The sequence below is a fragment of the Symphalangus syndactylus genome, chromosome 6 (genome assembly GCF_028878055.3).
Source record: "Symphalangus syndactylus isolate Jambi chromosome 6, NHGRI_mSymSyn1-v2.1_pri, whole genome shotgun sequence".
NCBI classification, from domain to species: domain Eukaryota; kingdom Metazoa; phylum Chordata; class Mammalia; order Primates; family Hylobatidae; genus Symphalangus; species Symphalangus syndactylus.
The window spans coordinates 43,751,261-43,767,117 of NC_072428.2; the positions used below are offsets into that span (position 1 = coordinate 43,751,261).

Below are 15,857 nucleotides of genomic sequence, written 5' to 3' on the forward strand. Positions count from 1 at the left end.
GGATTTTTTCCACTCATATATATAAGTCTTTTTAGGTCAATATGTTAATATAACTCATTCTTTTTCAAAACTGCATATTGCATTATATGACTTATAACTTGACATACAGCCAGGTTATAACCCATGTTTTCCCTATTTGTAATAAAGTTGCAATAAACATGTTGTGTGTGTGTGTATATATTACTAATTGATTACTGCTGGTAAACATGAAAGCTATGGCCTTACAGATTTTTTCCTTGTATGTTGTCATCTTACCAAACCCCTTTATTAGTCCTATTGCAGTTTGAGTCTTCAGCATTCTCTGGGTATGCAAATAAGACATAATTACCTCTATTTTGCAGGCTTATGTGACATATTTTAATTTTCTAACATTTTAAATACAAGATTAATTTGAGAATTTCTTCTGCTTTTCCTACCCCCTCCTTTATCTTTAAGGTATTCAACCCTTAAAATATAAGAGGTCCACTCAAATAATATTTCTATAGCTTAATAGTAATTTACTCAACATTACTAAGGATTTAAAGCTAATGTTCTTTTGTGGGCTAATTTCAGCTAGTTCCATAAAGTTTTCTATTGCTGAAGTTTTATTCTTCCAGGAAACTATTTCTCTCATGTTTCCATAGTGATACAAATTGTTCATAACTAGTTTAACTCTTCATAAGTATTAGGCATGATTTTGAAATTGATAGGATGTGATTTAGAAAATTTTCTCAGGTGGATTATTTTGTGAATCTTTGAGTTGTTTTTGAAGGTATTACCCAAATTTGCTTTTGGAGAGATTAAATATAGAAAACAATGAAACAGTATTCAAAAGTTCTGACGCATAAAGACAAGGCAGAATAAACTCAATTACCCTGAATGGTGGTAGAACTGAGATGTTCCAACAAACACAATTGTCATATATACCACACTATATTAATGTAACCACCCTTCAAGAACTAAAATACGTAAAATACTCTTTCCAGTATGAACAATTCCTGAGTTGATTAAAAAATACTTTTGTCTCCAAGTATATTAGGAGAGAAACTTGCATTGTAGTCAGAGAATTTGGTCTGTAGACTGAGTTGTTGAGATTTGCTTTATGGACATAGTCAAATTTCGTAAGTGTTCCATGAGCAGTTGAAAAGAATACAGTTCGCGGGGTATCATATGCTATCTGCAGATTAGTTAGAGCTGATTAACTGTATTGTTCAAATATTCTCTATGAACTTTTTTCTTAATATGTTAAGAGAAGTATGTTAAAAACTACCACTGTGATAGGTTTGTCAAATTCTTGAAGTAATGATTATCATTTTAAATTTTTAAATATTTGATATACAAAAGTACATATAAGTTTAAAATTTCTATATTTTCCTAGTGACTTTAATTTCTTATTAATATGTAGTGACTCTCTGTAGTAATGCCTTTTGCCTTAAAGTCTATTTTGTATGATGTAAAATAGTTACCCCAGCTTTAAAATAATTAGTCCAGTATACGTAACTATTTCCACCCTTTTCCTTTCAACCTTTGTGTGTCCCTCATTTATTAAAACTATCTCAGCTGGGCGTGGTGGCTCTACGCCTGTAATCCCAGCACTTTGGGAAGCTGAGGCAGGAGGACTGCTTGAGGCCAGGAGTTGGAGACCAGCCTGGGCAACATAGTGAGACCCTGTCTGTACAAAAAATAAGAAAAAACTTAGCTGGGCATGGTGGCACACACCTGTAGTCCTAACTACTTGGTGGGGAGAGATGGGAGGATTTCTTTTGAGCCGGGGAGGTAGAGGCTACAGTCGGCTGTGATTGTGCCACTGTACTCCAGCCTGGGCAACAGAGCAAGACCCTGTCTCAAAACAAAACTATCTCTTGGATATAGTATTTGGCAAGAATTTGTTTTGTTATTTAGTCTGATACTGAGTTTACCAGTATACTTGGATTCACTTCTACCAACTTATTCTGAACTTTCTATTTAGTGGGTTTTCCGATTCTTTTCCCCCTTCCATCCTTTTTTTTTTGGATTAATGTTTTTATTCTTTCTCATTCCATTTTCTCCCCATGATTAGTAGGGAGGTTATATACTCTGTTTCTATTATTTCAGTATTTATGATAGAAAATTTATCATTCATATTTAACTTAATAAAGTCTTAAGCTAATTGGTATCTTTACCCATATACTAAACAATACAAAGACCTCAGCACGCTTTGACTCCAATCACATAATTCCTGACTTATGTGCTACAGTTGTGTGGGATTCTGATTCTATCTTGTTTTAATTAACAAATTAGACATTATTGTGATTATTTTATATTCATTTAATTAATGGCTTTGATCTACCCACCATGATAATCTTTGTTCACTATTGCATTTTAGATATTTTTGGGGGGTTCATTTTCCTTCCTATTTTATATTCTTTAGAAATTCCTTTGCGGGGGTCTATTGGTAATAAACCCTCTCAGTTTGTGTTTATTGAAAATGCCTTTATTTTTTCTCTCTTTTTTTTTTTGTTTGAGACATAGTCTCACCCAGGCTGGAGTGCAGTGGCTCGATCTCTGCTCACTGCAACCTCCACCTCCTGGGTTCAAGCGATTCTCCTGCCTCAGCCTCCCAAGTAGCTGGGATTACGGGTGTGTGCCACTATTGCCTGGCTAATTTTTGTATTTTTAGTAGAAATGGGGTTTCACCATGTTGATCAGGCTAGTCTTGAACTCCTGAGCTCAGGTGATCCATTTGCCTCAGCCTCCCAAAGTGCTGGGATTACAGGCGTGAGTCACTGAGCCCCGCCTCTCCTAACTTTTTTTTTTTTTTTGAGACTGAGCCTCACTCTGTCACCCAGGCTGGAGTGCAGTGGCGCGATCTCGGCTCACGGCAAGCTCTGCCTCCCCGGTTCATGCCATTCTCCTGCCTCAGCCTCCCGAATAGCTGGGACTACAGGCGCCCCCCATCACACCTGGCTAATTTTTTGTATTTTTCATAGAGACGGGGTTTCACCATATTAGCCAGGATGGTCTCGATCTCCTGACCTCGTGATCCGTCTGCCTTGGCCTCCCAAAGTGCTGGGATTACAGGCGTGAGCCACTGCAGCTGGCCACCTCTCCTAACTTTTTAAAGCCACCTCTCCTAACTGTTTGGCTGTGTATGAACTTATAAGTTGATCATTTTTGTCAGCACTTTAAAGATATCAAAGTGTTTTGATATCTTCAATATTAATATCTTTTGGCTTTTTTGTTCCTTGTGAAAGACAGCTTTCAGTCTGTTGTTCCTTTATAAATAATTGATTTTTTTCCTCTATGCTTTTAATCATTTGTCTTCAGTGTTCTTAGGTTTCACTGTAAAGTGTGTAGGTGTAGATTTCTCACTACTTATCCTATTTGGGATTCACTGAGCTCCCTGAATCTGAGGATTCATGTCTTTCATCAATTCTAGAAAATTCTCATTCATTATGTTTTCTTTAAATATTTACTATACTCCATTTTCTTTTCTTCTAGAATTCCAATTAGCCATGTATGTTGGATCTACTTAGAATAACCTCTATGTTTTCAAATTCTCTTTCTCGTTTTCTATTCTGTTGTCTCTCTATACTGGATTCTGGGTAATTTCTCTAGTGCTCTCTTCTGGTTCATTAATTCCTTCTTTAGCTGTGTCTAATCCATTGAGGTTTCTAGTTTCATTATTATTCACACTTTTTCATTTCTAGAAGTTCTATTTGGTTGTTTTTCCTATCTACCTGTCCAGTCTTAATAGTTTCTTGTTCTTTTATTATTTTTAAGTCTTTAAAAACATTTATTTTGACATATTAATCATACTCATTTTATATTCTATGACTGAATACTTTTTTTTCTTTTTTTTTTTTAAATAGAGGTGGGGTCTCACCATATTGCCCATGCTAGTCTTGAACTCCTGGGCTCAAGCAATCCTCCCACCTTGGCTTCCCAAAGTGCTGGGGTTACAGGTATGAGCCACCATGCCCAGTCTATAGCTCGACAGTTTCTAATATTTATAGTATTTGTGGGATGAATCTATAGATTATTGTTTCTGTTGACAGTGCTCATGGTGGCTTACGCTCATGTCTTTGGTGATTTCTAAATTTGAGGTCATATTCTTTGGAATTTTAACTCTGGGAGTTCTTTGTGGTCTGGGTTTAGAGTTCCTTCCTCTTTAAAAGAAGGACATATGTTTGCTTCTGTCTTGGGGCACTAGTGACCTGGGACAACTTGTAACTAAAATTTCAATTTAGATTTTTTAAAGTCACATAAGTACTGTGAATCCTAGCCTTAAATCTGTGTGAGTATAGACTTTTGATGAGGAGTTATCTGACGCAGACTTCTTTTTAGTTGTTCTGTTCACATCCAAGGCTAAGATAATTTATCCTTATTGCCTCTTTCTGTGGGACAAATTTTGTACTCATTGAAAGAGTTGCCCTTTCAAGACCATGGTTCTATTCAGGGGGCTCGAATCCAACCCTCTTTCTTGCTCAGACTCTACCCAAGATTTGTCTCCTGACCCTGTATGTGTGACCCTTTAAACTTCAGGCTATAGGCCATTAGGAATGATAGGTTATTAGGAATTAGCACTTATCCCACTAGATTTATACTTCCTTCTTGTTTTTGGAATCAGAAGAATTTCCTTCCTTTTCACACCAGTTTAGCCACCCCATACAAAAATATGTTCTTAAAGGCTTATCCAGATTTTTAAAATGTGCTGTACCAATAAGATTTATCTGAACATCTAGTCATCAGCCATAATGCTAAAAATGAAAATCTATTTTCTTATTATATTAACTGGGACCTCTGAAACACTTATAATAGTTGTAATAGCCATTATTTCTCATTTGTCCCTAATACCACATCTTTGATATTTCACTATTTAATATGTTCAGTTAGGTTTTATTTAGTGGTCTTTATCATATTTAAGTAGTTTCCTCTTTCTATTTTACTTGAAATGACTGTTCAAATATATATCAAATGTTATTTGATATCTACTGATGGGTTAATTCAGTTTTGCTCCTGAAATTTACATATGCACTCAACCAATTTCAGTAAGACTGATAATATACAAACAGAGAAAATTCAAGCTGTGAAAACTGTCTCCTCTGCATGGCAGTCCCAAGTTCCCTAGTCCCATTCATAGAGACAGTTTATTATGACTATTACCAGATATATTCTATGCATAAAAATATTGTATGTGTCCCTTGACACACACACACACACAGTCGTTCTCTACCATGCCTTTTTCTCTGTAGTAAGACATTTTAGAGAGCTTCTCTATTATTTATAAAGAATAATAATACAAAATTTTCATGTAACTTTTGAGTTTCTGAGATGAGAAAATGCCTCTTTCAGTTTAAGAACAGCAGCATATATCAACAATCCTAAAATCAGACTATTATAGGAGGAGGATCTTCAAGCAGTGCTATTCAACAGAACTATCTGGTATGATGGCAATGTTCATTTTTTTAATTGTCCAATATGGTAGCTACTAGCTATATTTGGCTATTGAGCACGTGATATCTAGCTGGTGTAACTGAGAAAATGAATGTTCCATTTTAATTGCTTTTAACAGCTGCATATGGCTGTTGGTTGCTGAATTGGATAGCTCAGCCATGGAGGTTTTTAAAGCCACCTTCCTGACTTTACAGGAGAGTGGTCGGAGTAGCAGAGGTTTGTTTTAGTGGTGAAACCAAGATTGGAACTGAGATCTCCTGTTTCTTCATTCCTGCTTCAATTTTAGCATAGCTGCCACTTCAGCCCAGCATTTTGGGGCATAGAAAAGTGACCCTCAAAGTAAACAAGATCAAACTCTTCAAGATGCATCTCCTCCTGGGGTTCATGGAGTCATACCCATTCAACATCCACCACATAGAATCAGCCTGGTTTACTCTGGTTACTCATTCCCTACATCTCTAGGTCCTCTTCAAGCTTTTCCCCATCCAAACTGTCACTCCTCTAGTTTGACACTATCCTTTTCTCATGAGGAGATGCTCTGCTGGAGTTCCTTCCACTGTCTCTGAGCAACCCCCATACTGCTCCTATGTTATTTCCTAAAGCCCCATTTCTGACTGTGTTGTTTTGCTCATAAGGCATCACTAGTTGCCGCTACCCAAACAATACAGTCTAAAACTCTTAGTTCATGATCCTCTAATGTGAGCTTCATCTTCTTCCTTTATTTTATTTATTGTTTTGAGACAGAGTCTCACTTTGTCTTCCAGGCCAGAGTGCAGTGGTGCAATCTCAGCTCACTGCAACCTCTGCCTCCTGGGCTCAAGTGATCCTCCCGCCTCAGTCTCTTGAGTAGCTGGGATTACAGGCACCCACCACCATGCCCCACTGATTTTTGTATTTTTAGTAGAAATGAGGTTTTATCATGTTGGTCAGGCTGGTCTTGAATTCCTGGCCTCGAGTGATCTGCCTGCCTCAGCCTCCTGAAGTGCTGGGATTATAGGCATGAGCCACCGCACCCAGCCTCTATTTATTTTATTTTATTTTTATTTTCATTTTTGAGACAGAGTTTCGCTCTTGTTGCCCACGCTGGAGTGCAATGGTGTGATCTCGGCTCACTGCAACCTCCGCCTCCCGGGTTCAAGTGATTCTCCTGCCTCAGCCTCCCAAGTAGCTGGGATTACAGGTATTCACCACCATGCCTGGCTAATTTTGTATTTTTAGTAGAAACAAGGTTTCTCCATGTTAGTCAGGCTGGTCTTGAACTCTCGACCTCAGGTGATCCACCCACCTCGGCCTCCCAAAGTGCTGAGATTACAGGCGTGAGCCACGGCACTCGACCCTTTATTTTAAATGACTTTTCATTTTAGAATGGTTTTTAGATTTATAGAAAAGTTACGAACAGTACAGACAGTTCCTATGCACTCCGAACTCAGTCTCCCCTCCTATTGTTAACATCTCACATTACTATGGTACATATGTCACAGCTATTTATGTATGACATTAGTACATGACTGTTAACTCTATATCTTATCTGGATTCACTAGGTTTTTTCTAATGCCCCTTTTCTGTTTCAGGAAACGGTCTAGGATACCACTTCCTTTCTTCATGTCTCCTTAGCCTCCTCTGTTCTGTGATGGTTTTTCACACTTTCATTGTTTTTACCATGACCTTGACAGTTTTGAGAAGTGATGGTCAGGACTGCTTGATTTTCCTATATTTTTCTCATGGGTAAGCTGGGGAGGAAGACCACAGAAGTGAAGTACGCTTTCATTACACCCTGCCCCTACCCTATCCCCACTTCCACACCCTAAGCATGGGAAGCCTGTCACTAAATTCAGCCACTCAAGGATTGTGGAATTAATTGCCACCTTTTTTGAAGGGGTTGTATCTACACAAAGTATTTGAAATTCTATAAGACAGAGTTGTCTTTTTGTTCCCATTTGTTTATTCAGTTATTTATATCAGTATCAATTTAAGGATATTTAGACTTTGGGTTATAATCCAATACTACTATTATTAATTTTTCCCCCAAATAATTCCAGCTTTGGGAGCTCCCTCAGGTTGGATTTGGACATTTTCAATGTGTGGCCCCGTATATATATTTTTTCTTAGCACTTCTTGTTGGCACTGCAAGATGCTCTAGGCTCATCTACATTCCCTGCCCCAGGTCTAAAATTAGCCATTTCTCCAAGAAGTCCTGGTTTCTCCTGTTGGAAATGGTGCTAAAAACCACGACCTGGGAGCTGGGTCTCATTTTCTTTGTTAGCCTCATATCCCACTCACCCAACACTGATGGTCATCTACCCACTGGCTCCTGGACTCTACAGCATTTTCCCTCCATTAGCACCAAAATTAACAGAGGCTTCCTGGAAACTCTTTTGTTGTCCTGGCTAAAGTGCCCTTTCTCCTTCCTCATATGGTTGAGAATCTTTTTCTGTAAGGCCCCATTCAAAATGCCCCCTCTGGCTGGGTGAGGTGGCTCACGCCTTTAATCTCAGCACTTTGGGAGGCCAAGGTGGGTGAATCATTTGAGCCCAGTAGTTTGAGACCAGCTTGGGCAACATGGTGAAATCCCATTTCTACAAAACATGCAAAAATTAGTTGGGTGTGGTGGCACACACCTGTGATCCCAGCTACCTAGGAGGCTGAGATGGGAAGATCTCCTGAGCCCAGGGAGGTCGAGGCTGCAGTGAGCTATGATTGTGCCACTGCACTCCAGCCTAAGCAATAGAGGGAGGCCCTATCTCAAAAAAAAAAAAAAAAAAAGTCAACAAAAATCAAACAAACACCAAAATACCCCCTCTTTCCTGAAACCTTTCCCAAACTCCTACTTGATCTCTTACGGACCTGTATACTACCAGGCTGTGAGTTTCCACAAGACAGCAATATGACACGTTTACTTTTATATCCCTAAACTCAGCAGTTAGCATATAGCACACCAAATGGTTTTTGCCTAGTGGATATTATTATCTGACTGATTAAGATCAGTGTAAAATGCACTCTTTAGGGTCTATCAGGGAAAAAGAAAACCGCATACACATACACACACACACAAAACAAAACCACCCTCCTGCAGAACTTTATCGCCACAGGGAACCTTTTGGTCTCAAGCCTGAAGAATGATATCCTGTTTCAGTCACATGTTACTGTGAAAACCAGAAGGAAGAGCCCTGGAACCTTATGACTCTCATCCCTGAAAATAGGCCTTTTCTGTTCCCAGCACATGTACATGTTCAAAGATAAGGATCAGTCAAATGAAACATACCGTAAGGAAATTCACATAGACATCCCAAGCCAGGAAACCTCAATAAGAAACAGGCGGTGGGCCATGTTCAAATGAAGTGATGAATTATGTTGTGTAGGCATCTTCCTGGAATCGCTTATCCCATCTCTCACTCAGTCATGCCTACTGCCGAGGTGTTGTGAATGTGAATATAACCAGGTGACCATGGACACACCTGCAAAACTGAGGCATTGGGAAATGTGTCCCAACTTTGGATGATTCTGTGACTTCTTATTGATGCGATGGAGTAAGAGTATATTCTGGGAGACCTAAGGCTCTTTCCTCCATCAATCACCCTGGAAGCGGGTAATGCTGGACAAGAAATGAGGTGACTTTTTGGCTGGGGTAGCAAGGAACTTCCTCCTCATTCTGGGGTTGGGAAACCTTTGCTCTGAGGTTTGGAAAGGGCTGGGGCTGCTCCTGTGAGAGGACGAAGTGTACGTCATGAAGAGGCAGGCCAGCGTTGCTGGCGGCTAATATTTTCTTGGCAGCAACACCAATAGCGCAGAGAAGTGGCCAGTGTCCCCACAGTGGGGGTGCTGTCCCTGTGGTCTCTCTGGATGACAGCGATGCCCCTTCCTGGAGCTCCTTGGCCCACCTGCATTCATCTGCAGCTGCAGACCGCTCCTAGCACACTGATGGCCATCTCTGGCCCCAAGGCTCTCTCCTTCTCCGTCACCACAGGAGCACAACCTGGAAGTTTTTATTTCCTGCACAGGCAACCCTCAACCACAGCGGGAAAGGAACCATAGGAAAAATGCCCTTGCTACTTGCACTGGGAAGGGTGATTCTGAGATGTGTTGTTACGTGGTTTCTCAGAGGACCCAGCTATGAGCCCTGGTTGAAACAGAGCTGCTGTTCTGATTAACATACTCGTGTCTGGCACTTCTCTCTTCCCCTCTTATATGCCCTACTCAGTTATTTGTACGTTTTAAGGTCACCTTCCATATAAGGTTCCTCCACCCACGTCCTTGTCTTGGCATCTGCTTTTGGGAAAACCTAAACTAAGATCTGCTGCCAGGGCAAGTGGGAAGACCCAGGGAATACAGGCGGCCATGGGGCAGCTGGGTTGGGCAGCTAAGAAAGAAGGACTAGGGAGAGGCTGTTCTGATAGAATCTACCAGAAATGCCTGGGGCCTCTGAGAAGGGTGATTTATTTTCCTGCAAGGAAGGCAGACACTGCTGTGAGCAAGGGGCATGTGGCCACACAGAGGCCAGCCAGGCATGCTATTGCTCCCCATTGAGCTCACAATTGGAGAACACCCAGCCAGTCCTTGCCAGCCAAGGTCACATGGCATCTCAAGGATGCTCACCTGTTCAGGCTTTCACCACAGCAACGAAACATATACAGCCCTCTGCCAAGAGGTCCCTGCCTAATATGGTTTGGCTGTGTCCCTACCCAAATCTCACCTTGAATTGTAATAATCCCCATGTGTCAAGGGTGGGGCCAGGTGGACATAACTGAATTATGGGGTAGTGAATAAGTCTCACAATATCTGATGGTTTTATAAATGGGAGTTCCCCTGCACAAGCTTTTTTGCCTGCTGCCATGTAAGACATGACTTTGTTCTTCATTCGCCTTCAGCCATGATTGTGAGGCCTCACCAGCCATGTGGAACCATGAGTCAATAATTAAACCTCTTTCCTTTTTTTTTTTTTTTTTTTTTTTTTTTTTTTTTTTTTTTTTTTTTTGAGATGGAGTCTTGCTCTGTCACCCAGGCTGGAGTGCAATGGTATGATCTTGGCTCACTGCAACCTCTGCCTCCTGGGTTCAAGCAATTCTCCTACCTCAGCCTCCCAAGTAGCTGGGATTGCAGGCGCCCGCCACCATGCCTGGTTAATTTTTGTATTTTTAATAGAGATGGAGGTTTCACCATGTTGGTCAGGCTGGTCTCAAATTCCTGACCTCATGATCCAAAGTGTTGGGATTACAGGTGTGAGCCACCACACCCGGCTGGCTTTCCTTTTAAAATTACCCAGTCTTAGGTGTATCTTTATGAGCAGTGTGAGAACAGACTAATACACTGCCACACCTTCTCACACACTTCTTGCCTCTAGATTCTGGGTCTTTGATCCACAATGTAATCAGCATGGCTTCGTGGATTCCATGTCCTTTTTTTTTTTTTTTTTTTTGAGACAGAGTTTCACTCTTATTGCCCAGGCTGGAGTGCAATGGCATGATCTTGGCTCACTGCAACCTCTGCCTCCTGGGTTCAAGTGATTCTCCTGCCTCAGCCTCTCAAGTAGCATGCACCACCATGCCCGGCTAATTTTTTGTATTTAGAAGAGATGGCGTTTCACCATGTTGGTCAGGCTGGTCTTGAACTCCTGACCTCAGGTGATCCACCTGCCTCAGTCTCCCAAAGTGCTAGGATTACAGGAGTGAGCAACCACGCCTGGCCCCATAACCTTTCCTTGATGTCAGATGTGTACGCTCCTGGGCTACAAGAGGCCTCTATGCCATTTCTACCATCTTCTAAGTGCTAGTGTTTCATAGTTACTTTACTAATCTCAAACTTAGATCCCTCCAGCTTGCTGCCCAACCAACTCAGCATTAAGGAAGCTCAAGCCCCAGTACAATTAGAAGCTGGATTTCTGGGAACAATCATGCCTGGTTAATACCATCATGTAAGGGCACTGTACCTAGGTACAGATGTTTGGTTATTTATGCTGCAGACAAGAAGTTAAAAACATCCACTAGCCGGGCGCGGTGGCTCACGCTTGTAATCCCAGCACTTTGGGAAGCCGAGGCGGGCGGATCACGAGGTCAGGAGATAGAGACCACGGTGAAACCCCGTCTCTACTAAAAAATACAAAAAATTAGCCGGGCGTGGTGGCGGGCGCCTGTAGTCCCAGCTACTCGGAGAGGCTGAGGCAGGAGAATGGCGTGAACCCGGGAGGCGGAGCTTGCAGTGAGCCGAGATTGCGCCACTGCACTCCAGCCTGGGCGACAGAGCGAGACTCTGTCTCAAAAAAAAAAAAAAAAAAAATCCACTAATATGCCCAAATCTTGATATCTAAATTCCATTCTCCAGTAAAATAAATCAGGGCTCATTGGAGAAGTGATTGATTTCAGGACTGGAGTAAGAAAAATATAAGATGGTCTTGGAGTATCTTATGATGTGAGAAACAAAGAAAATGCTCAGAAAAAAAAAAAAACATGGGCGGCTTGTTGAAAGTGTCCAGGAGGCAACCTGAAAGAGCTCCCAATGGCCAAAGCTGAAGGCCAATAAGCAAAAAAGTGAACGATAAAGTAGTACTGGATTAAACCCAACGTATAAAATAAATATGTCCATAGTGATATAAATAAATAGAAATGACAACTCTTCCTTTTAGAATTCCAGTTAAGAAATGCAGAAGGAATGCAGAGAAGAGACCATCTCTGCTAGAACACTACCATAAGAACTGCGACAGATGCATTCTAAATGGATGCTAAAACTAGAGGGAGAAGTTTAAGGAGAAACAGGATATTTACATGGTCTCAAAGTATCTCTCCCCACTTAAATTAATTAAAAAGAGAAAAACAGTCACTTTATAATGAAGAAATCTGGCAGATACCACCTTGACAATGTGATTGAGGTTAACATGACCAGTGACAGGAAAAATAGCCAGAGGGGAACGTAGGATCAGAGTGCTCACTCAAAATTCTGCCTCCTTTATACTCACAGGGTCGTTAAAAAAAGAAAACAAACCGAAACATTCTCCAAAATCTCTGCTTCCAGACTGATCCCTCCTAGGAGCTCCTGATGCATGTTTTTTTTTTTTTTTTTTTTTTTTTTTTTTTTTTTTTACCGCAAACTGGTTCCCTCCACCTTAGTATTCTTCCTATATAGGCTTTGAATGTGTATGCCTTGCCTCAGACCTTTGAGATTAGGGTCTAAACTTAAGTTCACAAAAGAAGCATCACCTCTATAGTGAATCACCTTTTCAGCATGAAGGGTGAAATGTGAAATGATCTAATCTGCTTGTACGCAATGCCTAACTTGGGGTTGCATAGATGTGATGCTGGATAGTTTTGTAACCATTCCTGGAGGCAAGATTCCTCCACAACCATATTCCATTACTCTGTGTCCATGTCCTACCTTGCTTTGACAGCCTAGCATAGAACATTTTGGCAGTTTCAGATCCTGACTAGATGTCTGCTGGAGGAGTTAAAAGCTGTAGTCACTGGGAGAGATGCGTGGTGAGGCTCCCAGCTTAGCCATGTCTTCATGTGCCGAAGCTTTTTCATTTCCTCTCTGTATTCAGTTGGAGTTTACAAGCCTTTAAATATTAAAACTCATTAATACTGATGTCTGAGAACCAAATCAGTTTAACTTCTTAGAAATTACATTAGCCATTCATTCATTCAATACACTTTTTTTTTTTTTTTTTGAGAGGGAGTCTTGCTCTGTCCCCCATGCTAGAGTGCAATGGCGTGATCTCGGCTCTCTGCAACCTCTGCCTCCCAGGTTCAAGCGATTCTCCTGCCTCAGCATCCCGAGTAGCTGGGATTACAGGTGCCCGCCACCACGCCCAGCTAATTTTTGTATTTTTAGTAGAGACAGGGTTTCACCATGTTGACCAGGCTGCTCTTAAACTCCTGACCTCAGGTGATCTGCCTGCCTCGGCCTCCCAAAGTGCTGGGATTACAGGCGTGAGCCACCATGCCCAGCCTCAATATACATTGATTAAGTGCTAGGCAACATATGCTAGACAACCTGATGGTGCTGGAGAAGCCTGGATAAATATATAGGACATGGCTCGTGCCCTTGGGAAGCCTATACACATTTACCTAAACAGCTACAGATGACATGGAAAGTCTTATAATAAGGCATGTATATATACTTACATGTATGTACACAGATATGTGTGTACACATTTGTTTATATCTACACACCTATACATATATGCATATATGTGCAAGTGTATATATAGTCCCTCAGAGAGAGATACATATGTGTGTGTGTGTGGGGAACACAAAAAAAAGAGTATATGACTATCTTTTCTAAATGTGACTATAGGGCCAGGCGCCGTGGCTCACTACTGTAATCCCAGTACTTTGGGAGGCTGAGGCGGGTTGCTTGAGCCCAGGAGTTTGAGACCAGCCTGGGCAACATGGCAAAACCCCATCTCCAGAAAAAATACAAAAATTAGCTGGGCATGATGGTACATACCCTGTAGTCCCAGCTACTCAGGAGGCTAAGGCAGGAGGGTCACTTGAACCCTGGAGGTCAAGGCTGCAATAAGCCAAGATCATGCCACTGCACTCCAGCCTGGGTGACAGTGAGAACCTGTCTCAAGAAAAAAGAAGTGACAGTACTGTAAAGGCTGTAATAGGGAGGCACATTTGATTAATTTGATTAATTCTAGCGATCAGAAGGATGAGCAATAATGGCTTGCCCTGGTGGGTAAAGGAGGAAGGCAGGCCTTAGAGGCAGAAGGACTAGCATGATCAAAAGTACAGGCATGTTAATATGTGTGGCATATATAAAAATGCAGCAATGGTATACAAAAAAAATGTAAAACCAATGATGACAGACATTTATCGAGCATCTACTATGTGTCAGGCACTATCCTAAGCACTTTACACGTATTATCACACGGATGAGCCACATGTGTGGGTGAGACCAAGGAGACAGCTGGGGGTCATCGGATGATGGAATGCTTTGAATGTTGTGCCAAGGGGTTTGGACTTTGTCCAGCAAGAGAGAGGCACTAAGAGTTATAAATAAGTACAGGCAAGACTGGACTTGTGATTTTAAAAGTTTCCTCTGCTAGCTGTGTAGGGAATAGGTTGGAGGAGGTGAGATGGGAAGCAAAGAAGTGAGTTTGGAAGTTTTTTCAATAGTTCAGAGAAGTCAAAATGGCAGAGGATGTATTCAGGAGAGGTAGAAATGGGTCTTGCTGATCCCTATATACATGGGGGCAGAGGAGGAAGGGAGGGGATTCTATGAACTCAGAGGGGAAGAAACAGCTTTAGAAAAGTGGATGAATTCAGTCTAAGGTAGATTCAGGTAGAGGTGCCCAGAGGGCAGCTAAGGATTGAAGTCGAGAATCTGAGGGGATGGTTTGGGCCAGAGTTAGATTAGGAGCAGTGGGGGACACCTTAACTCCATTTAAGCTGAAATTTGTGCTTTCAACACTAAGATTACCCCTGAATTCTCCTTTCTCTCCCCTTTGTCCTCACATTTTCACATGAACGCTTCAAAGTGACCCAGGGAGGAATACACACACACAGAAGTCTACAGATGACAGAAGAACACACACGCATCTGAAGGTGACAGAGGTCTAAAAATGCATACTTACGCCCATGCATGTAAATATACCAAAAGAGGCCACACAGGCATGCTTTTCTGGAGAGGTGGAGGCGTGCTTTCTAACTATTAATATACAGTGGGGTCTTTTCATCTAGCTGATGACTCTTGGCTGCTAGAAGGAGCAGGCCCACCTAGTCATGGGGACTCCCTCTACGACTCATTCATGTGCAACATTCCAAGAGGACATCTAAAGCCTTCACTGAGCTGTTATTCCATGCTCCACACATTTGTAATCCATTTCCAGGTAAGCCACTGTAAACTGAGAATAACTCCTTTTAGCTATAAGTAGGTGATCCAACCACCTGCATTTAAACACATATCCACTGCAGCACTCAACTCTCCTACCGAAAAGCTTCTGCAGGACTTGTCCGTCATATAAATCTTCAGCTAGGTCTTTCACAATGATTCTTTCTCCAACCAACACATCATTAATCCAGTCAATTAATACCTACAGAGAGAACGTGCAATAATAAGAAAAGAGTTATGGGGTATTTTCTTACAGACCAGCTTTCTTATCCTAAACAATTAAAATCTAAATGAACTTTAGATTTTAAGTTTCATTTTATTTGAGATAGGGTCTCACTACGTTGCCTAGGCTGGACTCAAACTCCTGGGCTAAAGTGATCTTCCTGCCTCAGCCTCCTGTGTAGCTGAGACTGTGGGAGTGTTCCATCGTGCCCCGCTTTGAACTTCAGATTTTAAAAGCAGGAGAACTATCCACATGACCCAGCGTGTGCAAGTGTGAGCCCTACTGGCCTTCTTAATTTTCAGATGTATATCCTGCTAGTGCTGGTGGCACCAGTGTCCCTGTTAATATCTATGTCCCCTATTATTCCTTACTCTAATGGCAAGCAACATTCACA

General features: G+C 41.5%; 1 protein-coding gene and 1 long non-coding RNA gene across 3 annotated transcripts in view; one reads left to right on the top strand and one right to left on the bottom strand.

Annotated features, from left to right (window-relative positions):
* The window catches only part of LOC129484401 (uncharacterized), a 152,229-nt gene that overhangs the window by 129,386 nt on the left and 6,986 nt on the right, over positions 1-15,857 (top strand). The gene's annotated exons all lie outside the window — the stretch shown is intronic.
* Positions 1-15,857, bottom strand: part of PARVA (parvin alpha) — a 159,384-nt gene that overhangs the window by 41,670 nt on the left and 101,857 nt on the right. For both annotated transcript variants that reach the window (XM_055282390.2, XM_055282389.2), the window contains one exon: positions 15,340-15,442. In XM_055282390.2, the coding sequence (XP_055138365.1) occupies positions 15,340-15,442 (103 nt within the window). The remainder of the gene's footprint in view (positions 1-15,339; positions 15,443-15,857) is intronic.